Genomic DNA, 26631 nt, shown 5'->3' on the forward strand with positions numbered 1-26631 from the left:
TCCTATTCTATATAATTATAGATAATTACGTTGTAAAACTTGAATACTTGCGTTGGAATTTTGGGAGAGGCAGGCACTCTATTGTGAAACAAACCTTCAGAGATAATGCCAAATGTTAACAAGCCTCTAATACTGCCAGCTATGCTGTCATGGCACTGTTTAAGTATACCCACAACTTGTAAGTGAGAGAAAATTCCTGTACACCTCACTGTTGGAGAATTGCTTGGAATTTGTTTGAAGAAGGTTATTATAAATGTTAAGGACAACCAGCTCCTAATCATAATGCATCGTAATGAATTCTTCAACAGGCACACAATGTGAGATTCCAGTTCTGATACAAATGAATCTCTACTGATTTAATCTAACTGCATTTAAAACTAGAATGAAAAAAGAATTAAGATGAGGCCTATGGAACTTTACCCTTTGATAAATAAACAAATTATTGAAGTAAAATGGGCTTGTAATGCAACAGCTGGTAATATTAACACGGATTTGCTTCTCACTGATTTCTTATAATATTCTCTTCTAGGAAGAAATGTTAAAGGGATTGTTAAACCCCTCGAATAAAATCGGATTAAAACCGGCTACAGAACTTGAAACACTGCGCTGTCCTCAGATCCACATTCAAGCAATGTCAGTCAAAAGCCCTGAAAAGGCAGCACGGCGTCACCTTTCGCATCTGACCCTCCTCTGGGCGACCTGCGCCCGTGCGCCCGAGCCCGCCCGAGGGCCGGCCCGCGGCTGGGGAAGGGGCTGCCCGGGGGGGCGGCGCCGGCCGGAGCTGTCAGACTCATTGTTCCGGGGACACCGCGCCCGCCAAGGGCGACTCGGGGGGACAAGGGGGGCGTTTTCACGGCGGAACTCCCAGACACCAACAGCAGCGATTGAGCTCTTTTTTTTTTTTTTTTTTAAGCGCAAACCCTCTTTTCTCGTCCCGAATAAAACCCCTCCGTTCCTCAGGAGGCGACGGCGCACCAAGGAGGGCAAGAAGAGTCACCCCGGCACCTGCCACCCGGAACGGGCGGGGAGAGCGGCCGGCAGTGGGGCGGCTGCTGTCCACAGACCCCTCCGGGCCGACCCCTCCGGCCGCCCGGCGCCGCACCGGGCGGGGGGCGCAGGTGCCCTCCCTCCCGCCGGGCCGGCCCCGCCCTGCCGCCGCGGCCCCGCCGGGCTGTCACCGCCGCGCAGCCTCGCCCGGCGACGGCGAGAGCGAAGCTGCCCGGCCCCCGCAGCCGGCCGACCGAGGGCAGCGGAGCCTCCGTCCCTTCGCCGCGTCCCCCTTCCCCGCCCCGGCGCTCCCCGCCGCGGCCGCCGCCCGGTACCTGGTGGTGGTTGTAGGAGTTTCTCTGCTGCAGGAAGGCGGCGGCGGCGGCCGCCGCCTGGTGTTGGTGCTGGAGCTGGGGGCTCACAGGGGATCTCCGGTTCTGCTGTTGCTGCTGCTGCTGCTGCTGAGGTAAATTCATCTGCGGCGGCGGCGGGGGGGCGGCGGCCGAGAAGGGGCTGCTGAAGGGCCCGGCGCAGGGGTTGTGAGGAGACACCGGCGAGAAGCTCTGGAAGAAAGCGGGGTTGATCGATGACGGGATCCCCGGGTAGAAGCTGGTCTCGGACTCCGGGCTCGGGGGTGGCATCGCGCTGATTTGCCCGCCGCCGCCGCTGGAGACCGGAGGCTGCTGCGTCTGCTGCGGAGGCGGCGACGAGGTCTGCACCGACCAGGGGGTGCCGAAGCCGGGCAGCGGCGGAGGAGGAGGGGAAGCCGCCGAGGAGGAGCCGCCCCCGCTCTGGTGATGGGGGCTGGGGATCTCCGGGCTCTGCAGGCTGCTGAAGCCAGAGCCGAGCCCGCCGGGCAGGAGGTTCCCGGGGCTGCCCAGTAAGTGGCTGTTCGGGGGGGACTCCATGGGGGGCAGCTTGGCTCTCGCCTGCAGATGAGGAGACGAAGGCGGATTCACGCAGGAGGCGGCGGCCACCCCCACATTGGGGTCCGCGGACGCCGATCCCCCCGGGCAGGAAGGGGCGAGCCGCTCCAAACCCCCCCTGTCCGCGCCGCCCTGGTGCTCGGCGGGGCCGACGGGCCGGTGGTGCGAGTGATCCCCCGTCCGCGGCGGCTCCGGGGGCTGAGCGCTGAGGAGCTGGAGCTGCTGCTGTTGCCTGTGCTCCTGCTGCTGGTACTTGTCAGTGGGGTGGCTGAACTGCTGCTGCTGCTGCTGCTGAGGGGGGTGGTGATGATAGTCTGGGGGGTGGTGGTTATTCAGGGGGTGGCTGCTGCCGAGCTGGGCTGGGCTGCTGAGCTGCTGCTTAAACTCTTTCCTCTTCTGGCTCAGCTGAGGAGGCGGCGGCTGTGGTTGCTGCGCTTGCTGCTTGTTTAAATCCTGGTGGGGGCTGAGACAGGGTTTAAAGTCAGAGGAGGGGTGGCCGAGAGGGGGGTGTCCCGACGCGGGGCTGCTGCCCAGCCTCTCGCAGCCTGGCTGCTGCTGCTGTGTCACCCCCAGGAGCAGCTCATCCTGCATGTTTTGATGATGCGCAGCAGCGACGGCTGAGGGGAAACAGAGAGGGCAGCGGCGACCCGGCTGCCGGACGAACCGGCTACAGCGGGCGGCCAGGGGCAGGAGGAATGAGGCGAGGCGGCTGCGGCCGCTCCGGGGAGGGGAAGGACCCGGCGGTGGGCAGGGGCTGAGGTGGCCGTCTACGGGAGCTCCCCTGACACCGGCTCGGCGCAGAGGTGAACCCCCACCTCGGCACACTAAAGAGACAAAGATAATTAATAATCTTTGTGGCGAAGTGCTGGGGGGCGGGGGCAGAGTTTAAACACCCGCCTATCTCAAACCACTATGTAAGTCCCAAAATAGCTTATTTATAGAATAAAGCTCTCTTCTTTCCCATCAACGCCACTGTACTGCTTTAAAAATATTGCAGCTTTTTGATACAAGCCCATTTTTATCGGAGGTTTCCTTTTCGTTTACTGGGACCCCCGGTAAGGCGGCCCTTCCCGCCTGCAGTCGCACCCACAGGGATCCACTAGATCAGGAATTCGCCCGGACAGGTCACTGCCCCCGGACAGAAACTCCTCCATCCGACCCCCCCCAGCCGCCACACCGCAACGCAGAGGGACAGCGGGGCATTCCCGGGCCTGGCACTGGCGGGGAGGGAAGGAGGGGAGGCCGCCGGTACCTCCACAGGGCAGGCGACTCGGTCTCCTCAGCGAGGCTCCTGCCGCCCCCCGGCCGCCCCCGCCCCGCTGCCGGCTCCGAGCCGCCGCGGCGCCCTTAAGAGCGCCGGAACATCCGTCACACTGACGTCACGGGCACCGCCCCAGCCCGGCGGACCCTGGTAATGAGCCTGCGGGCCTGCCCCACCATGAATAATGCATCAGGCCGGGGGCCCGCCCCCCTGGCGCCGACGGGCCGGGTGGGTGCTACCACTTCAGCCAGAGGGAGGTGCCAGCCGTGTGGGCCGCTTGGGCAAGGAAGGTTCTCGTTGGGCTTTGGCGACCTTTCTATCATCAAGCGAGAAACACCTGAAATAAAGAGATTTTATTTCGTTTTGCAGCAGCGGCTGCGATCGGCTTTTATCCCAACAGACTGGGCAGGGGCAGCCGTGACGCCTCTTTCTCCTGCAGCCCGTGATCCCGTCAGGCGCTCACTGGGGGCGGGGGCAAGGGGGATCGCCCCGCCCCTTCGCCTCGCGCGCCGCTCATTTGCATTGACGCACGACCGCGCGCCACGGGCGGGGCGGGGCGGGGCGGGGGGTGGAGCGCGAGCGCGGCGGCACGAGACGGGCCGGGTGTCAAAGCCCCGCCCAGCCCTGGGCCGGCTCCGCCCCCCCGAGCGCGGGTGCGGGGTGCGCCGTGTGCGCCTGTGGGATCGGGGTGCGGGATTGTCCCTGTCCCCGTGGGATCGGCGTGCGCGGTGTGCCTGTGCCCCTCTAGGATCGGGGTGCGGCTGAGCCCGTGTCCCTGTGTCCGACTGTCCCTGTGTCCCTGTGGCCGACTGTCCCTGTGCCGTGCGGCGCTGCAGCGTCCAGAGGTCCCGCGGAAACGGGGGCTCGTCCCCCTTTGCTCGCCCCACACACGGGGCCTGCCACAAACCTTGTTTGTTGGGCACCTCAGCTCGCACGGGAGCTCGGGCGGAACCCGTGCTGGGGTGTGGTGGCACGGGGTGGTGGCTTCTGAGGTATTCCAGTATCAAAGGTGGGGTTTTACCCTTTCCATGCAGTGGAAGCACAGTTCTTGGCAGCTGCTCAATGCAAACAAATTAACAGTTTGGCACGTACGGATGTAACGCTGATGTCAATGTATGTGTCCCTGAAAAGACTAAAACCAGCGGCCTCTCTTTGTGCTCTGGGAAGGCTGTAGCTCAGCAGTGAGAGAATTCATACAGGGCTCTTGAATGTGTGAGTACTTGGGGAAAGTGTCATTATGTGCTTGACCTGTTGAACTTTTCTCTAGGCATCTGTCCATGCCCACTATCAGTGACTGGATAGCTTCATTCCTCCTGCCCCATGGACCTTTGGTCTGACCCAGTGTAACAATTATTTTTTCTTAAATCTGAATATATTTTCTATATGCATATAAAACATAGAAGGGGAAAAATTTTTTACATATTTCCAGTCATCTCTGATGTGGTTGTGAACCTGCGTGGATATATATTGGAGAATCCGTGCTATCTTGCAGGGTTAATATGTAAATGCATTTGCACCATTGAAGAATAATTGATATGTGTTTATCTTTGCTGTATTATGGCATAGCACTCCAGAATAACTTGTTATATTGGCATTTGTTTCAAGAACTTGGCAGTCTTACGAGGGCTAAAAAATCCAGAGTGCAGACCAAGGCCTTAGGGATGGTCGCATGCTGAGTAAATGTTGCAGGCCAAGGACTGGTTCCTCTCTGAAGAGTGAATTGCTTCACAGCACAGTTCTCATAAACATTAGTTTGGTGAGCTGCAGAACTGGTAGCATCTGGCTTCCCTTTGTGTTCCTGTCATACACCTGACATTGAGTTGTGTGCAAGCCTGAACAGAAGTTGTCCTGTACCTGGGGCGTTCTCAGGCAATGTCTAACAACACTGGAAACAGTGCTGCACTGCACTCTCCTATAACCAGCTGCCTATTTCTGCAAAGTGTGTAGAACTCGTTCACTTGAGGGGATTTTCTTGTAAGCAGTCAGCTTCCCTGTCCCTCACCTTTAAATCAAGCCCGAATTCCAGCAATTCTTCCTTCAAAACAGCTGTCTTGGCATTTGCAAGTGTTTTTTAAATGGATTGAAAGAAGAGTGCTCACATCCTTCACGACAGCTTATCTCTGGCATGGTAGCCACTCACCCCAATTGCGTGTGTTTGTTAAGTCAACTTTCACAGAGTGAGGATCATCTATTTTTAACCATGTAAAAAGTAAGTGTCCACTCTGCGTTAGCTGCCTAATGTTCCACAAACACAAGACAGGTGCTATCAAAGGATGATTCATCCCCTAACAAAGGTACTTTTAGAGAGAGAAACCTGATCTCTCTCTCTGTTGATTATGAGGAAAGGTTTTGGCTGTCTTGCTGCAGAATGCAGTAGGTCTTTGGTGTTCTCTGGTCTTGTGGCACACACCTTGACTCTAATACAAGCAAGAACAGTTGAACTAAATCAAACCAAGCATCTTGCAGGCTCTTCTGCTTCGGATATGAAACTCCTTGTCATGTGCTGAGGCCACAAGTTCTGGCTTCTCCTCTGCCAAGTCAAGTCTCTTACCTGGCACCTTGGTGCCATCAGGAAGTGCTGAGGCCTGTCCTTGGCAGTTAGTTTTCTCTCTCCAGTCTCCTGTTTCTTGATTTTGGACAATTTGGCCTTTACGCCCTCTTGCATTAATGTTTTTCTCTCCCTTGTAATCCTTTGATTCCTTCCTGCTTTCTTTTATCCTAGTTTTTCTAGAGAAGGCTTGAGAGCTTTTTTTGGATTAGACTAGTTGGAAAGTAATATTGTCTGAAAATAAATGCCTAAACAAATGTGTAAGAACAAGCTAGGCATGTGTTATGCTTCCTTCAGGTACCTCACCTGTTTGCAACACAGGAACTCCTGAAATTTGCCTTTTCAGACCTTCGGGTGCACTGAGAGTCTTGGACTCAGTGTTCCCTGATGGTTACTGAAGAGACTGCCTGAAGAGGGGAGCATGCTGGCAGAGCCATGCCTCACCTGAGTGACTTGAAGAAGCAAGAGAGTCGTGGAGCTGGGATGAGTTCCTTAGACTAGACAACAAACATTACAAATGCCAAGCCATATGCAATATCACTATACATAATATGTAAATTGAAAAAAACAGATGTTGCAAAGCAAGCTGTCAGTAGAGTAGAACCAAATATACATAAGTTATTGTTTTTGCAGCCATTAATCAACCTGCTTCTGTATATTCATTCCAACAAATGTGCCAGATGTTGACTTCACCTGGGAGGCCTGTGGTAGAGCTGGGGCTGACAGCTCTCCTGGATTTGTTGGTGCCTGAAAGACAACAGATCATATTGTCTGGTGTTCTGCATCATGCAGTGGGTGTTAAATTTTGTGTGGTGAGTTTAACCAGCAATGCTATAATAGAATGGAAAGTATAAGGACAAATCACATTAACCTATGTAAAATAACTATAACTGCATAAAGACAAAATAAACTGTAAGGGTTACAGAGCAGCTCCTCTGGCTGCCATTTGGGTGACATGAAAGGGATCATCAAGGTAGTAGTTATCATCTCTTCTAGATATTGCCATGCATAGCTTAAGTTCTTTCCTTTTATAAACCCAGGAGAATTGCATCTTCTATTGGCCAGTGTTAGGAACAGGATATTATCGGATGAGAAAGGATTTTGGCTCACTGTTCTTTTTTTTTTGGTTGAACAATAAAACCTTTAGTGGTTATAAGAATGTGATTGTACTGAGATGCTGTGCACTTCAGAGTGGTCTGTGGGTTTAGCTCCTTTAAAAAGGTCTGTCTTCTTTTGTGGGATAGGATCCACACTTTGTAATGCTCAGATATCACTTAACAATGTTACAGTTTTTGTGAACACACCATAAGTCATTAAACTTAGACATGATATGTTGACTTGATATGTACACAGAGCTACTTCAGCACTCCCTCGTTTTGTAAATGGACACACACACTAGAATATCAGGAGCCTAATGTATACAAAACAAAATATCTCTGACCAGTGATAGAATCTGCTTTTTCTCTCCTATTAGCTAGTTGGAAAATCACCATGCCTGTGATTTTGAATATGCGCTGCAATTAGATATGCACATTAGAAATATCTTTGCTTTCATTCCAATACTAAACACAGCTTTTTTGATTTTTTTTTTTGCATGTTAAAGTTAAAAGTACAAATTAAAAGTGTTACAGATAGTATTGACTTCAAAAAATCTTTTGTGGATTGGCTTAGCATAGTAGAGACTCATTGCCTGCTTGTAATGCAACAAGTTGTTCTTTCCAGAGCCCACAATATTTATAGGCCTTTCACCATTTGCAATTATTTACTACTCCATTTGACCTCTTTTCCAAGGCTCTACAGCCACAACAAAAAAAAAAAAAAAAAAAAAAGAAAGAAAGAAAAAGAAAAAAAAGTCTGTTTCTTGTTTTTTCTTGCTGTTTCACCATTCCTTCTTGTTTTGCATATCTACTTCTTTTCCTAGGGTCTTTGTTAGCCCTCTCTATTTAGGTAGCTGTCTGTCCTGCAGAGCTTGCAAGGGTTCTGCTGAAGATCTGCTCAGTCTTCCCTGGGATCAGGCTGTTTAGGGAAGCACACAGTCTGCTGTCCTGTGGCCTGTGACATGTGCCTGCTTTGTTGCTCAGCCTAAACTGTGACATGGGCTTGCATGTGCATTCCAGGAACGGCACATTGTTCTAACGGGTAACAAAATAGACGATTCACATGCTTTTGCTAGAGCTGCTTCCTCTTAACCCTAAAGCTGACTTTTTGTTAATGACATTTTCCTCCCATGGAAACATGGTAAACAGTCTGGGACTGCAGGTTATTCATATAGAAAAGCAGATGATGAGGTTTGACATTTCACAGGAAAAAGAGGTCTGAAGATTTATAACAATGTGCTTCATTCACTGTTCTGTTCTTGATTTTTTTAAAACTCTGAAAATAATAGTAATGCACCCTTAGGAAGGAGGTAGGGAAGTCTTTTTCAGCAGTGAACAGACTGTTGAGTTACAGTAGCTTACCTTTTCTCCTGGTGCTTTTTCTCATTAAAAAAAAATAAATTACCCAGCTATAACAAAACTGGGTAAAAAACCCTTTCTTAGATCACTGTGTGTTGAAATGAAATTAAAAGCAGTGGGAAAATTAATACCAGTGATTGAAATAGTTGGCTTTGTTCTCTTATTTTCACCCTCATGTTATGTTTTTGTTTGTTTGTTTTTATGGTTAAAAATCTTAAAATTCACAGGAGATGGGCAGCTTTCTTGCTTTATTCAAAGTCTGACTTCCATCATGAAAGCCTGCTAAACTTGAAGGATATCGGTTCTGATCACAAGAATGCAAAGCAGTGATCTATTCTGTTTTTTCTCCTTTTTGCCCTGGAGTTTAACCAACACACTAGACTAATATTCTCTTGCTTGCTAGTGGCAGTTTCTGATTCTTTTTTGTTTTGGATTTCTTTTGGTAGTGGAAGTCATTAGACTTTCTCCCAAGAGAATCACTGCCAAAGTAAACAAACATCTTCATGAAAGGAAAATAATGTCTAGAGTATTCAGAATTCCATGTTTTACAGACAAGTATTTGTGGCAACCAACTAGTGAATTAAAGTGAATGAAATCCTATTTCGAGTTTGCTACTTTTTCTGTGCTAATTGAATGTGGCAATTTCTGCTAGCTTCTCAGCTCTGCATTTCAAGTACTGGGTGCTAGTTATAATTTAGGATGAAGAAAAATATGAGATGAAACTCAGTTTAGAAAAAGGCTTTTATTTTTTATTTTTTATTGTTGGGAATTGAATAGTGCATGTAAACCTCCAAGGAATTGCTGTTGTCTCTAAAATGTTCTGCATGTGGTTGGCAAGAACAACAAGGAGAGAGGAAAGTTCAGCTAAAAAATTCATAAAGGCTGTCTGGTGGAATGCATTACAGTCATCTGTATACCTCTGTGCTCTTATCCCTCTGAACTGATAATTTTTAGCTGAGATGAAACGTTCTGATGAACAGGAGGCTGGCAGATTTGCAGCATAGATTGTTTGAGGGTTTAAATACTGTGACTATCTCAGCTTACTGTAAGTCTGTAGATATAATGTAAGCTGGAGTTGCTGAAAAGTGATAGGATGGCTCATGTGAACAGCCAAATAAACCTATGAAGAGCTTATTTTGTGTACTGCAGAATTCTGCACTCTTTTTCTATCTTTCTGCAGGATAGCAATAATTCACCAGTGGAGCAGAGACACTTCAAATTTGTTGACGATGAGACCATATCTAATTCTTTGTTTAGGCAGTGGCTTTCACAAAGGCCACCAGTGCTAACTGGGAACTGCTGCCAACACCATCATATGTTTCTTGACAAATGCAAAGTGTTCAAAAAGTTGGCACTACAAAATAGAGATACTGTCAATCTTTGTTTAATTCTCAAAATGGCTTTTAAGCTTTTAAAGCTTGTGTTGTTGCTGGTGCACTTGCATATCAGATAACGTTTTTGACAGCCCTTATAATATGGCTGGTTAATTTGATCACATTACTAGAACAAAATTCTGTGAGTGCTAAGATTTCACTGCTGGTTTTTGCTGTGTGCTGTGAGCAGAAGAAGGGTTTGTGCAGCAGTGTGTGCTACTGTAGCCAGAACACAGTATTTTCTCATCTCCTTTTCTATGCACTGTGCAGATGCAGCTGCCACTATTTACCAAACATGAAGGTGTTGTTCACAGCTCTGTGAGTAAGTTTGGGTTCTGCTTTACAGAATGCAGGAGACACCTCTACTAATTGCACAAATGTTCAGCCTATATTTATGTACCTGAATATTGTGGTGTAGGAGGCAAATTGAAATTTTAAGGTATTATTTCAGTGATCATTGACTAGGTCTCCAGAAGCTCATGGAACTGGATTGTGCTAAGAATAACTGTGTGGTGCTTCCTGTGATAGAATAATCTGTTCTGCAGGGTGAAATACTCTAGTGTGACTGCTTGTACAAGATGAGGTAGGAGACCCAAGGAAACTCTGGACAATTTTGGGCAAGGAGGCTTTGAAGTAGCATTCATTGAGTCCTCTAGGTAGCCCTGATCTCAGATGCAGCTGGAGGAAGCAAGTTTGTGTCTGTAGCTCCTCGGTCTGCCCCCCTGGAGGAGTGTACAGATCATGGAGCTACTGAAACAGAAGGAGTATATGTTTGTACCTCAGCAGTCAATTTAAAAAGTGCTTTCAGTTGCTACAAGAAAATTTGTTCAAGCTTACTTATTAAACTCAAAAAAGTAAGAGAGGAACAGGTTCCCCTTCTGAACCATAGCATCTGTGTTGTACAAAAACCAAAGGCAACCTAATTCATATGTAAAAATACATTCTCTTGTACTTGACCTTATTTTCTCTTTTAGTGTAAGATGGATGCTCACTGATTTTACACTACCACCCACTGTTTCAGTAAAATTATTTGCAACAGATTCTGCAAGAAATTTGCTGCTTTAATTAATATGGAATTATCTCAGAAATTGCCAGTGCAGACTCTTCAGATTTACCATAGAACTAAAATTAGTCAGTCTAGAGCTGAGGAAGCACAGATTAAAATTAAAAAATACATTAACCATATAATTGTGAGTAATTATGGTGATCTATCCAGTAGTCAAGGTGGGATCAACAGCTCTGGGCTGGCGACAGGGATATCAGAGTTTAGCTAGTCAGGAGCAGCCAGCCTGCTTGAGGGGTGGGATGATCTCTTTCCCATTTGCTGAGGGTATGCAGCATCTTTTAGGAAATGCTCCATCATTCATGGCTGGAATGATGAGACTTGTCCAGTGGTGAGGCTGTCCCTCTGGGAGGGAAAAGGGGTAGGCCTGGATGCAGTGCAGAATTGAACTCAGGTCTGCCATACAGCAAATGAAGGCTCTCTCAACACTTGGCTGGTTTTAGTCACATCCCGGCTGCCTTCCCCACCCCTGGCTTTTTGTTTGTTTTTTAACCTACTAAGTTATATTAACATACTAAGTTATGAACAGTGCAGAGTGACTCTACTGAAGCTTTCACTTATTTTCCTGTGGGTCTCCCTCCTCCTTCTAAATATGCCTAGCTCTAGCTGGGACTCAGAAACAAGAAATCTTGAGTTCTCCCATAATAATTTACATGTCTGATCTGATGATGAATTGTAAATCAATGCTAAGCTTCATGACTTTTGAACGTTCATGCAATTATGATACAAAGACATTGAAAAGCAATATGCTAATTTTGCCCCATATATTTTGGTTACTAAAGGTCATATTATCCACATGATTATTTCTTAATGCTCATGTATAACATTGTTAATAATTGTAAAGAAGAGAAATCAAATAAAAAAATCTTTGCCAAGAAACTATGCAAAGCTAAATGTATTAGAATATTAATGTTAAAATATTTTAGAAGTCCATTAGCTATAAAAAAATAGTTGAAACCTAGAAAATGTGGGGAAAATATTGCACTTCAATAAAATGAAATATATTAAAAAAGAAAAAACACAGTTAAATGCCAGACAACCTTAATTTACTTCTATAATGAGAACCTGAGGGAAATGTGGAGTTAAATTTAGTTTGTTTCAGTAGATTTTTTTTTAAACCCTTTATGCCCATATATAAAAGAATTATGATTGCTTGGATGCCTTAACCATCATCTCCTCTATTTTCATGTTTAGTTTTTGGTAAGTTTTATCTAACTGAACAGTGGAAGTGCTTTCTAACCACTTAGCTACAAGGTGAAGGAACTAAGGAAAGAGCAGAATTGTTGCCTTCATCTTTTACACAGAGAGTAAAAAACCTACTGTAATTTTGCATTTATTCTCCCATTATGGCACTGAGAGCTCAGATCCATTTTTATGCAATGGCACAAAACAGTTTGCTGCTTTAGTATATCTTACAGAAGCTGAGGAACATCTATGCCACAAATCAATTGTACCCATGATATTAAGAGGGAAGATGACATAGATCTTTAAAAATTCCCAAACCTTGGCAGATGACCTTGAGTAATTGTGATATCATTTCGGGTCAGTGTGCTTTGATTGGTGGTCATTTAAAATGCATAATCCAAAGAACCTTTGTATTCACAGTTGTAATTTTTTTTTTTTTGTGTTCATGCTTATATAGCCGGTTGTAGCCAAAGAGCAGAAAACCTCATAAAATTTCTACATTACGAAATCGAAGGGCTTTTCCTTTCTGTCCTTCCTCCCAAATAACATTTCATTTTTTCAACATTGAAAGGTCGTCTTTATTAGAGGAAATTTACCAGAGACTAGAGTGGTATAATTATGCCTTGTGGATGCTTTTTAATCTTGCATGAATGCCTGTAGAATTCAAGTGTCCACATGGGGAGTTATACCATCAGAACTATAGGGGTGTAATTATGCTGGTGAATTCTGTATTGAGACAAATGTTTTATGAAAAGGAATTTTATTTTGGCTCTTTACTTTTAAGCTTATTCATGTTCTGAACTAAAAGGAGGTGATCAAATCAATGAAAATAATGAAAATTCAATGGTTACCAAGGGCTGGGGAAATTGGAAAGTAATAAATATATACATTTCCTCATAACACTCATGTGCCTTTTGGTTCTTATTCTCTTGCCAGTGTTTGAGTTTCTGAAGGGTTTAGTGAAAGGTTAATAAACAAGCCTTGTTCTTTGCTGAACCTCATAAACTAATATATGTAATAGCTAAACACTGGTAGAATATTAGAGATTCTTAGCTCCCATAAAAAGCAGCTGGGGCTTCAGGCAAATAGGACACTGGAGAATTAGTTGAATACGTTTTAGTCCCTGTAGGACCTCAGCAGTTAACACTGATCAAATCAGCCATTGAGTTACTATAGATGAATTTTCATATGTCCCAGTTAAATTTTAATTCCTAAATATGTGAGTCCTAGGACAGTAGTCAAAATGTTCTCTACACAAGTAGCCCATTTACATGAAAATAACTTTTGGTAGGTCAGTAAGGGTGTAGTAACACTAATAATTATTTACAAAATGTTCTGAGTAAATTACAAGCATGTCTCAGTGTAATTGCTGCATAGACTTTAAGAGAAGAAGAGCTCAATCATTTTGATGATGTAATCCAGTCCAGCCTTAGCACTGACCACAGAGCATTGCACTGTATGTCTTGCTTCAAGACCAAGGTGAACTTCATTAGAAAAATGTCTTGTTCATATTTAAAGAGTTCAGAGAACAAAGAGTCCATACCGACACTCACTGTGCATGTGAAGTGTTTTATTTGTGGTCTGAATTTAGCTTTGACTTAACTTGTTCAATCTTTGCTGGGTTAAAAAAGCCTTTAGTGCTGGACAGTATTCAATGAAAATACTTAAAGGCTGGGATCAAGGCATCTCCACCCTTTTTAGTTGTTAAGCAAATCTCATTGAGGCACTTTAGTTTCTAACCGTAAGGCAAGATTTCTGTATCACCAGTTTTTCTTGTAGCTTCTTTCAAGTTTTCAGACATCTTTTCTAAGTAAGGACATCAGCCTTGTCAGCAGTGGTATTACTAATGAGAGAATTACAGCAAGAGCTGAACAAAAGCATGCTCTCCTTGCTGTTTTTGAAACATGGAGAAGATTTTGTTTTTCATATTTGTCATCACAAGCCTTTTATGAGAGACACTTTGTAAGGGCCTCCATTGAATAATATGCTTTTCAAGGCAAGCTTATTAGAAGGAGACAGCAAGGTGATACCTTGCTGTGATAACCAGAATATTTGGGTTTGCCCTGGGTAGTGTTGCACACATTGGTAGTACTTCTCTCTTTCTTCATATTCCTTTTTTCCCTGCTATTATTTATTTTAGAGTTGAAAAAACAGCCTTCAGTCTTGTAAATGCTGTTTACTTTTTTTTTCAACATGTGTAACCAATATTTTCATCATTAATGAAGCATACATCTGTCATTTTAAGTGAAGCAGTTTACAAGGAAGCATGGCTGTGCCATTTTCTTTATTTCCTATTTTTCACCTGTAGAATTTCCAGGTTTTTCATCAAAGCATATCCCTGTATGTTCACCCAATATATTCACCCAAGGTAAATGAGTAGAATTAGCCCAAAAAAATCTTTCCTGAGAGCTGACTGTTGAAACATTGCAAATAGAAGATGAGTCTGGTTCTGGTTACTAGTAGAACTCTGTTATTTGTTATTAATTCATGCAGAATAGGTCTTTGCATGGTGTCATGATATGGTTTGATAAGTGTTCTAGAAGGATACAAGTATGTGGTTTTGCATTTTTACTGCATCACTCTGCAGCTGTTTCAGGCCTGCTGTGCAAGCACACTGAAACATAATATTTAAATATCTTTTTAGATAGCAATAGTTTCCAGTCCTGAACTGTTCTCTCCAGGGCAGGCAGTGTGCTACTCATAGTAGAGCCTTAGATAGACTATCTGAGCAACTTTTTGGTGTTCTGAAAATAGTGAGATCAATTTTATTGCGGTTGCGTGGATTTGTGGAAGGGGCAGAGCACTGCAGACATGCTTAGAAAAGGGAGCAAGGAAACCCATCAGCCTGAGGTCTGCTTGCAGAGTGACCCTGAGAAAGAGGTGATTGAAACTGTGAGCATATGGTTTGTACATAAATAGGACTGCGTTGAATAAATGCCCACCAATAGTTCAAGATGCAACATACAAGACATCAAAAATCCGCAAATTGTTTCTGGATTTACTGACCAAGTTTATAGAGGTATCTTAGAAAGCCCTCAGTGAAGGTGAATGGAGACAGAAGACAGTGATGAAATTTAACTAAACCTACACAGCAAGTCTGTTTTTCTGTCTGGAGTTCTAACTGAAAATTATATATTTCTAGCATCACTGAGTGTTTTTGTTTGCTTTGTGTTTTCTAGTCAGAGCAAAACTTTGATAGTTAAGGAATAATATAGAAAAACCTGGGGTGGAAGGGAGCCCTGGAGATTATCTGCCCTAGGCTCTGGTTGAAAGCAGGACCCTAGATGAGATAATCTGGGGCCTGTCAAGGCCGACGAGTTCCCCACTTCTCTGGGTAACCTGCTCAAAGTTCAGTTGCTCTCACAGTGAAGAAATAGAAATGGGTTTCCCTTGAAGCAGCCTTGTGGCACTGGGCATCTTGCTGAAAAGAATCTGTGTCATCTTTGTAACAACAATATAAGTGTTAGAAAGTGGTGTTCAATCCTCAATTGTCTCTTCATGCTGAACCAACACAATTATTTCAAGCTTTCTTCATCTGTCAAGGTCGCCAGTCTTCTGATCAGCTTGACAGACCTCTGCTAGATTATCTCCAATTTTTTAGTATGTCTTTCTAGCTAGAAGAACGAAGACTGGACACAATATTCCAGGTGTGGCCTAGTAAGTGCTGAGGAGAATGGAACTGCTATGTCCTCTTGGTTTACTCGCTGCAGACATACTTAGGAAACCTACAACCCCATCTGCTTTCATTCCTGCAAGAGCACCAGTGTTCATCTTGTGATCTCTTTACTCTCAATAATACTATTTACTTTTTGACTACATATAATGAAAGCAAGGAACGGAAGTTCACAAAGCTTCTGGAAGAAAAGGGTTTTACCCTAGAGCCCAATGACTTCAGCCTTCACTCCCAGTATGGGAGAGTTGGTTTTAGTTCTTTCCTTCTTTTGGAGAGCTGGACATGTGTTTCTCCCAACCCTAAGTTGTGCCTTCAGGAGGAGGCTGTAACAAGCCACAGCATATTCTGGAGTTCTTTCAAACTCACATATTGCCACAATATTTTTGTTTAATATACTTCTGATGTTTCTTAGACCAGGGACTACAGGTGTGGTACCTCCCTGGGGTTCATTTGTCCTTTTCTCATTTCTCTTCTCTTCTCTTCTCTTCTCTTCTCTTCTCTTCTCTTCTCTTCTCTTCTCTTCTCTTCTCTTCTCTTCTCTTCTCTTCTCTTCTCTTCTTTCACAAATGCAAAAGTCCAGAGAAATTCCCCAAAATTTGAAAATAAAATGTGTTTGCCCAGCTCCAGTGTGATCCTTATGACATACAAGGTCTTTATGTTTGGTTTCTTTCCTTTGATGTGAGTGAACTTGCCTGGAGTAAAGTGATTAGTCATGACTTGAATGGCTCCATCTTGGTGGTGTTGGTGAGTAAGTGGAGCTATCCAAATTTAATTTTTTTTTAGAAAGGTACTTACCTTAATGCTTTTAGTATTAAAAATGGTGGAACTGGGGCCTTTTTATTCTCTTTTGTAGCTCATATAACTTCATCTATACAATATAGTAACTTATGGGACAAGGAATCTGTTTTGTTTTAGAGGAGCCAGGAAACATCTAAAAGTATTTTCAAGTACCACGGATTTTTAACAAAAGCAACTTGGGTATAATGTTTGATGTACTGGGTAATAAAACCTGGATCAATATTCATTGCTACTCTTATTTGATTTTGCAATCCAAGTACCTGAATAAAAAAAAAGTCTACCAAAAACAAACCAACCAAAAAAAAACCCAACAAAAACAGCCATCAAACAAAACCACTGGCATTTTACTTGCACAATACAAATTGTTCAGTTGAGTTCACAATATATTTTACTTGCAGATTTCAAAGGATGAAAAACAATGATAACTTTAATTAATATATTAAAGAGGAGAAATATTTCCATATTACCTTTTAAAGATATTTTCAATCCCTGAGAAATTTAAAATGAGGATAATTAATTTGGAATTTTAGTGTACCATGAAAATGGCACACATTTTGTGTCCATTACACTAACAGCAAAGCAGACTTTAGACTGGTGGTCATTTAGTACAAGTACATGGACAGATTCTGATGCAATGGAGAGGATCACTTTCTAGGATTTGTTCACAATGTCTGCAGAAAAGATGTATTGCCATCAGTAAATTCAGAATGAGAACTACTTCTAAACAACGTTAGGAATAATCTAATCTCAGGAAAATCTCAAGGATATTGTAATATGGAAATATCTGCATCAAGCATGAAATAAATCTGTGTTGGACTTTGTGATGCACCAAGCAGTGTTGGCTGTGGATAGCCAAAAACTCTCAGATACTGCAGTATCTCTACTTTGTGGAAACAAAGGTTTTGCACCAGGCAGAATTATGTGAAACATAAAATCGACCAGTTCATCAGAACAATTTGTTTCCCTAACCAAGTGCTAAAAGGAGAAGCTTTAATAGAAAGTGTGACTTCTCAAGGAAATCCTGCTGGGTATTCTAAAGGCTATGCTTTAATGAGCAGATGAGTAAGTTACCTTGGAGAGGAAAGCTAGCCTAGTAAAGAAGGCACAAAGGTGATAATTAAACAAGAAATCAATGTTAAGTATGGAAAAGAGGGGCATAACTGAGAATGAATATTGAATCTACACAAAGTAAATGACATTTTGGAGAGATAAAGGTAATAAGGAATTATTACTGGCCGGTAGAGCTTAAGACAATAAGAAGACATTACCAATGTATTAGGAACAAAAGAACACCTAAATCAAGTATAGAATCCAGTCTTGCAGGAACAAACCAGAAAAGAACCAGTGGCTGGAAATCAAAGCTTGAAAAATTCAATCACTATAAAGATGCAGTGAGGCTGATTACATGTAGAAATAATTTCCCAGTGTAGGTAGGTGGTAAATTTGCCATTGCTAGGAATTTAATCCAATTGGATACACTTTAATCTGAGTCTGGGAACAGGCTTGGCAGCATCTCTGTGGATGGCAGTGGAGGTCATTTGTTCTGTGCAATCTTTACATCTGTGAATTTGTGTTTTGTCACTCCCTTTTTTTATATACTGCTAAAGAAAACAGAGAACGTTCATCGACCACAACGTTTTCTCATACTCAACTCTGCTTTAAGATAATGACTAAAAAAACTCAGTCTTATGTTTCAGGGCAACAGCTGGCTGCCTGCAGAAGGAGAGACGCTGATTCTCTAGGTTAATTCTGGACTTTTTTTTTATTTAATTTTTCTCCAAAGCCTCAGGGGCAGACATGGCTGGTTGTAAAACCTTGGAGAGACTGGGCTGCTTGTCTGCAGGGAAGTCCTCTCTTTCATATAGCTGCTATCTTCTGTCTGGCTGGGGGATCAGAGAGTTTCAGGGTAGCAAGGGCTTTGAGCTCTTTTTTCTTTATTGTTCATTATGACATCTAGGCATATCTGAGATCATAATTATGATCATTTGGGCATATCTGATATAAACATCTCAATATCATTACTGGGGCCTGTGGGAGAGGCATCAGACTTTTTTGGAATTCTTATTAGCCTAATTTTTTCAAGATAGATTTTTGTTTTGTTTTGTCTTTTTGAGGGGGTTTTGTTTGGGGTTTTTTTGCATAACCCAGCTCACTGTGATAAGGAATGGTAAACAGGTGAACCATTATGCCACACACAAAACAGCAAGTCGTCTGTTCTGGTTGAAATCCTGAATTATCACTTACTCTTGCTGCAGTAAGAGTTTTAGGTTACAAACACTGTGTCTTTTTTCAAAAAGGGCTGCTGCCAGTTGGGATGCTTGACGGAGTTGCAGAGCTGCCACTCAGGCTTGGGAGTGCTGCTTTGCTGGCTGTGTGCAGCAGCTAACAAAGGGTGTGTTGTGCTTGCAGCAGCTTTTATTTCGAGTCTACCTTCCCTTCTGCAGCACTGCTTTTGTTTAAAAACCTACACCTCCAAAGCAAAAATAAGAAACATTGCTAACATTGCACTATCAGAGAGGGAGGATACAACAGATTTGCATATTGTTTTGGTTCTGTTGAATTGCAAAGGGCAGTGGGTGGAAAGGGGATGTCAGGAGATGCTGGAAGCCAAGCTACATATCATCATCTCCTAAGAGGCAAACAGGTCTGCCAGGGTTCTGCCTGGTTGCTGTGCTGGCAGGTGTCTCTGCTGTTAAACTGCTCTGTTACATGCATGTGAAAGTACTCCTGTGCTTCAAAAAGATCCTCCTTTCCATTCAGGAAGCTGTCAACAGGCACCTATTATCATCCTGCAAAGCTGTGAAAATAGACCTGCTGTTTCATCAGCATCAGCGTGTTTGCTTCTTAAGCATGTGAAGAAAAGGCAGCGTCCCTCTGATATGAGCCCTTATGTATTCTTTTTGTGTGTCCATTTGAGGACACCTTTTCAGGTGCTGCTTGTTGTGTGCAAGTGGAGCTGGCACTTGTGTAAATAAACATATTGGCTTATTGCATAATCACCTACCTGTGTTAAACCATCTATTCTGTGATCTATCCTATGTCATTTTGCATCACATACAACATAAGCTTATGATACATAAGTGTTTGATTGTGGGCTTATACTGTACCCATTGTCTCCCAGGTGGCTGAGTACTTATCTATAGCTCTTCATGCCTCAGTAGGGGTTTGTATGTAGGAGCTGCAAGGAAAGCTAAGTCCAGCTGGAAAACTGGAGATAAGTGGATTGAGATAAATGAAGGGAAAACCCAACAGAACCAGATCATTCCCTTAATGGCAGAATTAAACAGAACTGGTTTGGTCTGGCTTTGTCTCTTTGGGATGCAAGACATTTGTGTTTGTTCCACTGAAGTGCCCTCTTCCATGGTACTTTCCAATCTCTCTGTGTGCTCATAGTGAGATGTCTCACTTAACCCTAGCTCCTCTTTATTCAATGGCTTTTAGCTACCATTGCTTGGTCTAACGACTGGGAATGACACAGCAGATACTGTTCTGGAGGTGCATTTATGCAAGGTGGCCAACCTGTACGTGTCCAGCATGGTCAGCAGCTGCTACCAGATGAACTTTATCAACTGCTCCTCATCTTTGCTGGCAGCAAAATTAATGACTTTGGGAGCTGCCTTCCATGATGTGCTGAATTTTGCACAGGTCTGTTGTAAGATTTTCCTACTTAAAAAATGACTACACTGTTCAATTCACTTGAAGCTGAGCAAACATGACAGAGAGACGGTGTGATGCACGCAAACTTCATTTTCTCACGAAGCCAAGCTAAAAAAAAAACCCAAATCTGCCTAGGAAAATTTTCAGCCAACATTTGAGAAGCTTGCCATTAATTATCAAAATGAAGAAGCAGAGTGTGCTAACACAGCGTTGATTCAAACTATCAGAATCAATTTCTCAAAAAATAAATGTGCTGAAAATAATACATACAACACATTAGACTTGTACACTGCCTGGTATTCCTATTTAGTTTCTGCATCTGGCCTTGTTATAACAGCCTCCAACCCTAAACATCACCTTGCTTTCCCCAAACTCTAGAGGATAAACAGAATTTAGAAGAACCATTTTCTTCCTTAGGTGTCAGAAAACCTTTGTCTTTTAAGGTTGTTTATTCAAAGCGTGTAAATTGAACTAGGTCAGCTTGAATTATGGTGATGTTCTTCAGAGTGCCTGTGTTCCTGAAGCATCTCTGGAGGACTGCTACTCTGCAAGGTGTCTGCCACCAGCCTGTCCTCTTGGCCATTGCCTGCCCACTGAGCTTCACACTGTGACAAACATATCTATGCAGGATGGGCAGAGCAGATTTGGATTTCTTGATGCAAAAAGATGTAGATGCTAAATATACATCACTGTTTCTATTGCTGTAAAGTCAGTATTTTGAAGACTCAAAGTTTCTGGAAATGGATTTATTCTGATAACAGCCTTCTGGTGCTTATTCCCTTGCCTTCTGTGTTCTGAAGGCCAGTTGGGAACTATGGCTCTTACAAATCATCCCGTGTATTTTGCTTTAATCCAGGCCCTCCTGCACTTCACTTGGTTGTTGTAAATACAGTTTATAATTAATACAGAATGTGGTTCTTCTGCTCTGTGACTTAGAAACATTAAAAGACAGCATTCAGTCATAGTTTATGTGTCTGGTGATGCGGACTGGGTTTTTAAAAGAACCCAGAAGAATTAGGCATTCCAATTTCATTAAAATGCTGTGGAAGTGAAGCATATAAGCTCTATTAAAAAGCTCAGCCATTATCTATAGCTCTTGGGTTCTTTTTCTCCAATTTAATTTCTGCATAAGCCTGCTTTGGGGAGAGAAGTGGACAGGGCTGATTTTGCTCACCTTTCCTTCTCCTTGGTGCTGAGGAACAGCCTTGCCTTAGAGCTTGAGCATGCTGCAGCTCACTGAGCTCTCCCATTTTAAACTGCAGGTTCATGTAGCCACACAGGTACTGATTTTATAATTAAAACCTCATTTTCCGAACCATAAAAATGAATGTAAATATCTGATCAATAAAACTGTTGATATAAATAGTTTGGTGAATACGATGTTGAAAATACTTTATCCATATATATGTGTCAGTCTGTCTATCTGTCTATCTATCTATCTATCTATCTATCTATGACATCTTGGAAATTATTTGTACTTTTTCACACTCTGAAATTTTCAGGGAGACAAAGCTGAATTAAAATGACTGCAGAAAATAAAATTTTACTACAGAATGAAAAGGAGTTGAATATGTTGCTTTTAAATACAATGCAGTATGACTGTTACATGTAATATTCTGTCACATGTCTAAGAGAACATAGAAGTTTCCTTTATATGCAATAATCAGGGAAGTACAAAATGATAAATATAATTAAGAGAAAGATGAGAGATCAATAGGATACAGAGTCAGGCGAAGAAGAGTAAGTAGGGAGTGAAGTTTGTTCTGTAGTCAGAAAAGAATGCTGCAGCAGTACAGAATATGCAGAATTGCTGCAGGAAGGAGTTAATCATTGTGCCAGCACCGCTCAGCCCCTATTTATTGCAAAAGAGGATTAATGGTTTTCCTGCCTGGTGCTGAAAATAGAAGTCAAATTTCAGTTGTTCTTGAAGGCAGATATAATTAGATTGTGAAACTTGTGGCTTTTGGGTCTAAATAATAGGACAAGAATGACTACCCTAAATCAGAACAGAGTGCAGGCTCTTAACTGTTTCTTAGGAGTGAGAATAGGACAAGCACAGTGATAATTTTCCCATTTTCCAGCTGTGTACAATATACACTCTACTTAAACTGTAGATAAGATGGATCATCTATTTATTATCCCTTGCTGAACCCTTTCTCTACATATTGTTCCAATTATTTATTAAATGCATTTATATTTTTGTTAGCCACAACATTATTGTAACAATAGACTGTCACTGTGATTGTATGGAAAAATATTTCTGTTTGATTAAAACTGTGATACTTGGTGCTTGTTAAGTTTTATGTAGAATGAATAGTGAGCAAATGTTTTGTACTTACTAGCTATGTTAGATTTACTTTTATATACAATTATTTCTTCTTTTTCATCTCCTTTTAAAATTGAAGAGTACTTTCATCCACCCTTATACAGTTACAGCATTATACTGCTATTCATCTGTGTTGTCTAGCATGCATCATTACTACCTCTAATAAACCTTTGGACATGGATCATTCAGACATAGGTGAAGTGTTTGGAATGTGGATGCATCTGGATTTATGCAATGGTGTAATATTTTGTCTTTTCATACTTACAGAATGATTTTGAATTCTGTATTATATTTTCTGTCTGCCAGTGAGCACTGGACAGATGTTTTCAGAGAGTTCTCAACAAGTCTAAGATTCTTGCTGAAGTGATACTAAATTATTTATTTGTCCCTGTGTATGTACAGTTAGTCTTCCCCCATGTGTATTACTTTGCATGTATTGATATTAAATAATGTCTACATTTTTTGTTGCTGAATCACTCAGTGTTCAGTATAATGACACCTTTTGAGGTATTGACTGTTTTGAGTAATTTGTGCCATCAGCAAACTTTACCGGCTCATTATCAATTCCCTTTTCCAGATCATTTATGAATATATTGAAAAGAGCAAGTTCTAGTGCAGATATCTGATCACTTCTCTCCCATGGTGAAAACAATTTATTACTATGCTCCAACACATCATTTATCTACTGAAGATAGAATTTTCATCCTTCTGGTAATTTAGTTTCTCTAAGAGCCTTTAGAGAAAGGACTTGTCAAAATATTTTACTTCTGGAAATCCAAGAACACTACAGCAATTGGCATTCAAAAGCTGGCTGACATCTTTGAAGAACTATTAATATCATCATTTTAATCAACTAACAGTAAATTGAAACCCCCAAATTAAGCAAGGTTTCTCTATTTGCAAATACTACATTATTTGTATACTAAGAATATCTCAAGTACTTTTACTATTAGTACTAAGTTTTCTAGCAGTTAGTGACAATTTCTGCAGAAAAGTTATTTACTATGCTGCCAGAAACTCCAGAGCGAGGTGCAGCTTTTCACTGACCCCGAGTGGAGCATGGTTTCTTTGCGATAGAAGTCTTCTATTTATTTTCTCTAAATGATACATGCCTGAAGCAACGGGAAGGGAATGAAAGTTACATTTTATCACAGTAGCATTTGCAGAAAGGTGAACTGTGAGAGTCCCTATTTTTAATGAAGCTTGGGCCAACCATGAGTTCCTAAAAACCTTACCTGCAGGTGCTTAAATTTTTTTTATTAAAAAAATTGATATCTGAGCTTTATGAACTTATGATTAAACTTTTAAAATAAATTAAAGGTGAGAGGATTAGATGTGGATTTGGAAATGAACTGTGGTACCTTTTGCCTCTAGCTCAGCATTTTGAAGACAATCCAAATGAGATGTGACAAAGTGCAGCGCACTCTTTTCTTTTTTTGCTGACCTATGTGAAAGTGGAGTTTGGTCTCTGCCAGGTTTTTGTGTGTTGATAGCCACATCACTATCCCTGCTATTGTAATTAGTACTATTAGCTCTTTATTGGAATTTAAAAGAAATAGGCCATGATTTAGATATCACAGAGACTAAATTATCCCCTTAGATGATCCACCCAGACTAGAAGAACAGCCAGCTCCCCCCAGCTCTCCCTTTTTTGCACTGTTTGACACAAGTTACAAAGGTAAGTTTTAAGTGGCTGATACCATATATCCTGCTCCCATGTTGCATCCATGTTGCATATTTGAAATTTAAAGTACAAAATCCTGTTGAAGGACAGTTCCTGGGTGTGAGTTGAATGAAACTGTCTTTTAGTCTCTTATCAGTCTTGGGTACTCTTGGACAATTCCTTCCTGATGGGAAAAACTTCAGCAGAATTCCTCATGATGTCCAAACAGGTACTCCTACGTCTTCAGGCTCCAATCTAAACTTCACACACCTCCTCAAGAGAATAAATTTAATCTACATTGATCTTTGCTTATCATGACCCTGATGCTGTTTCTGCTACCTGTTCACTGTTAGGCTGACAGAAAATCTTCAGATCTGTAGGTACAACCAAGTAATCTCTCCTAGTCTTCCCACACTTTTATATAAGACATCATACAGTAGTAGGTGCCCTGGAAGGGAAATGGGAAGTGTTTTTTAAGAGAAACATTGCGTGCAGCTTAATGTTGACATGAATGCAAGCTACTGCTGGTGGTGACCATTCTACCCCTTTCTCTTTGCTTGACTGAAACCCCAGCTGCTGCTTCTCTTTTCCCCAAAGTACCTAGTGCATTTTCTGTTGGTTCCTCCATCTGAACTTTGTCTCTGCTCCATGTAGAGAAGAGAAGACTTAGCAGCTGGACAAGGCCCAGTTCTTCAAGCACACTGCTTGCCAATGGTTGCTGGGTGAACAGAGGGCTGGTAATCCTTATCCTGCTGCCATTCAGAGCCCCAGATGATGTACAGTGCATACAATGCTTCTAGACAAAGCGTGATGGCACAGAACTCTGTCATTGCTCTTCTGGGGCAGTGATCATTATCCAAATGGTCTCTACATTTTGGTAATGGGAAAAATATTGATGGCCTCAATGTCTATTGCATTGGATTATTTCAAAAGCGATTAGCAGTAGCACCAGAGCCAATGACAGGTGATACACTACTGCACTGCTTTAGAAGTCCTACATGTTATGTCAGCAATGTGCCAGTATTCAGCCTTCAAACAGATGCATGCCTTCAAACCACACAAACATTAGCTGTTATTCTGGAAGAAAAGAGCAGCAGTGTAAATGTGCTTTTTCCCATACTTTTAGCAATTTGTGGGCTATTTTAAGTATTTATTCAAAATAACTATTTGGACTTAGGTTTAGAGCAACAAAAACATGCTGGCTCTTTTAATGCAGACAAAAACTTAAGCTGTCAATATGCAATTCTTGAAACAACAAGAATTTCAGCAATCAAGTATGAGGCAATTCTCATTTCCCACACTAGGTCAGCACTTTCTTGTAGAGTTAGTTCATGTCGTCATAGTGTGCTCCATGGAGGCGACTCATTTGTGTATTTTGGAGTTCAGTTCAGACAAAGCCTATTAGCTGACTTTTCTCTGTTACCTTCCACATGATTTCCCTGCATTTGTAACAGCACAGTCTGCCTACTATCTGCAAATGAAACAGCTTCTCATCTGTACTTTCCTTACACACAGAGAGACTTCTGAGTGTGTCAGGCTATGGCTGAGAAAGGTAGATTACATGCTACACGAAAATTATCACAGAGAGATCTAAAAATGATCTTGCTTAATTAACAGATAGGGGTGTTTTCCTGTGCTGGTCCAACTATTGGACAACTTCTACACTTTGTAAAGTTGGATATAATTACACAGGGCTGAAGATCCCTAATAATGAAACAGTTTTTCATCTGTATAGAAGTAACTATGCCAGAATGGCTGTGTTCATATCAACATTACTGCAATACATGATACCAGATGTACCATTTTAACTATCTTGGTATTGTTAAAATGGGCAGTTTAACATTTATGTGTGTATAAAGCCTTTAAGCAGAGAAATGCTCAATCTGTTCTCCATTTTGGAAAAGTAACTATTACCTTAGGAAGATTGTAGTCACCCTGACAACATGAAGCTTTGCTCAAACTCTATCAGTTCAATTCTCTCTATGTAGTCAGACATGAAATTGAGTTACAGTGGCTTAATGGGTTACCACATGTCAGTGGAGACGAATTTGTGTGCAGTCCAGTAGCCCATTGCCAATACAAGGCAGAAATCATTAGATCAAACAACTCCATTTCACAGAGGTTTTAAAGATTTTTTTTCTCATGTATGCTTGTAGTCTAAGAATGAACAATCTATTACTAAGCTCAGCTGAAGACTAAGGCATTATTAAGCAGTAATAAGTTGATCTTGTAATTGAACTAAAAATTAGAATTTTGAAATTATTTAATTAGATCTGTTTTAAATTAGTGAATGGGACTGAAAAGATGTATATAAGGAATGACTCTGTCTTATATGCTGATAAAATAGCACCTGTAGTGACTGCATTTAGTTCACTTGTATACTGATGGCTGGATATTTTCAGAGGTAGCTTAGAATCCATGATTTCCATTTGAAATATTTCCAGGTGTGCTTAGGCAGCTTTCTCCCATTTATCCCTAGAATTTCATGTGTATGCTTGTTTCAAGAAAATTACATGATCTTTTGGACTTCTGACAATTTTACCTTCATAGTGAATCTTTTTTATTTTTCCAACCTGTCACAGATTTGCTGACATGTAAAGAAACCGTTGGAGAGCCAAACCACAACAGTATGGAACAAACAGCTTTGTTTGGGTTTGATTCTTAACAAAACCATGCTCTTTTTTTTTAAGTTTTCCTGAAAAAGATAAAAGAATT

At 42.2% G+C, this 26631-nt stretch overlaps 1 protein-coding gene and 1 long non-coding RNA gene across 4 annotated transcripts in view; one reads left to right on the plus strand and one right to left on the minus strand.

Annotated features, from left to right (window-relative positions):
- The window catches only part of CPEB2 (cytoplasmic polyadenylation element binding protein 2), a 51401-nt gene extending 48190 nt beyond the window's left edge, over positions 1-3211 (minus strand). For 2 of the 3 annotated variants that reach the window (XM_036381720.2, XM_036381719.2), the window contains exon 1: positions 1323-2516. In XM_036381720.2, coding sequence (XP_036237613.1) covers positions 1323-2504 — 1182 coding nt within the window. In that variant the 5' untranslated portion in view covers positions 2505-2516. Of the gene's footprint in view, positions 1-1322; positions 2517-3165 lie in introns of those variants that run through there. The other variant, XM_036381722.2, reaches the window with a different exon arrangement.
- Positions 1781-26631, plus strand: part of LOC118685933 (uncharacterized) — a 52196-nt gene continuing 27345 nt past the window's right edge. Inside the window, exon 1 of the long non-coding RNA XR_004980070.2 lies at positions 1781-1867. This is a non-coding gene — a long non-coding RNA (uncharacterized LOC118685933). The remainder of the gene's footprint in view (positions 1868-26631) is intronic.

This window comes from Molothrus ater, chromosome 4 (assembly GCF_012460135.2).
Source record: "Molothrus ater isolate BHLD 08-10-18 breed brown headed cowbird chromosome 4, BPBGC_Mater_1.1, whole genome shotgun sequence".
Lineage (NCBI taxonomy): Eukaryota > Metazoa > Chordata > Aves > Passeriformes > Icteridae > Molothrus > Molothrus ater.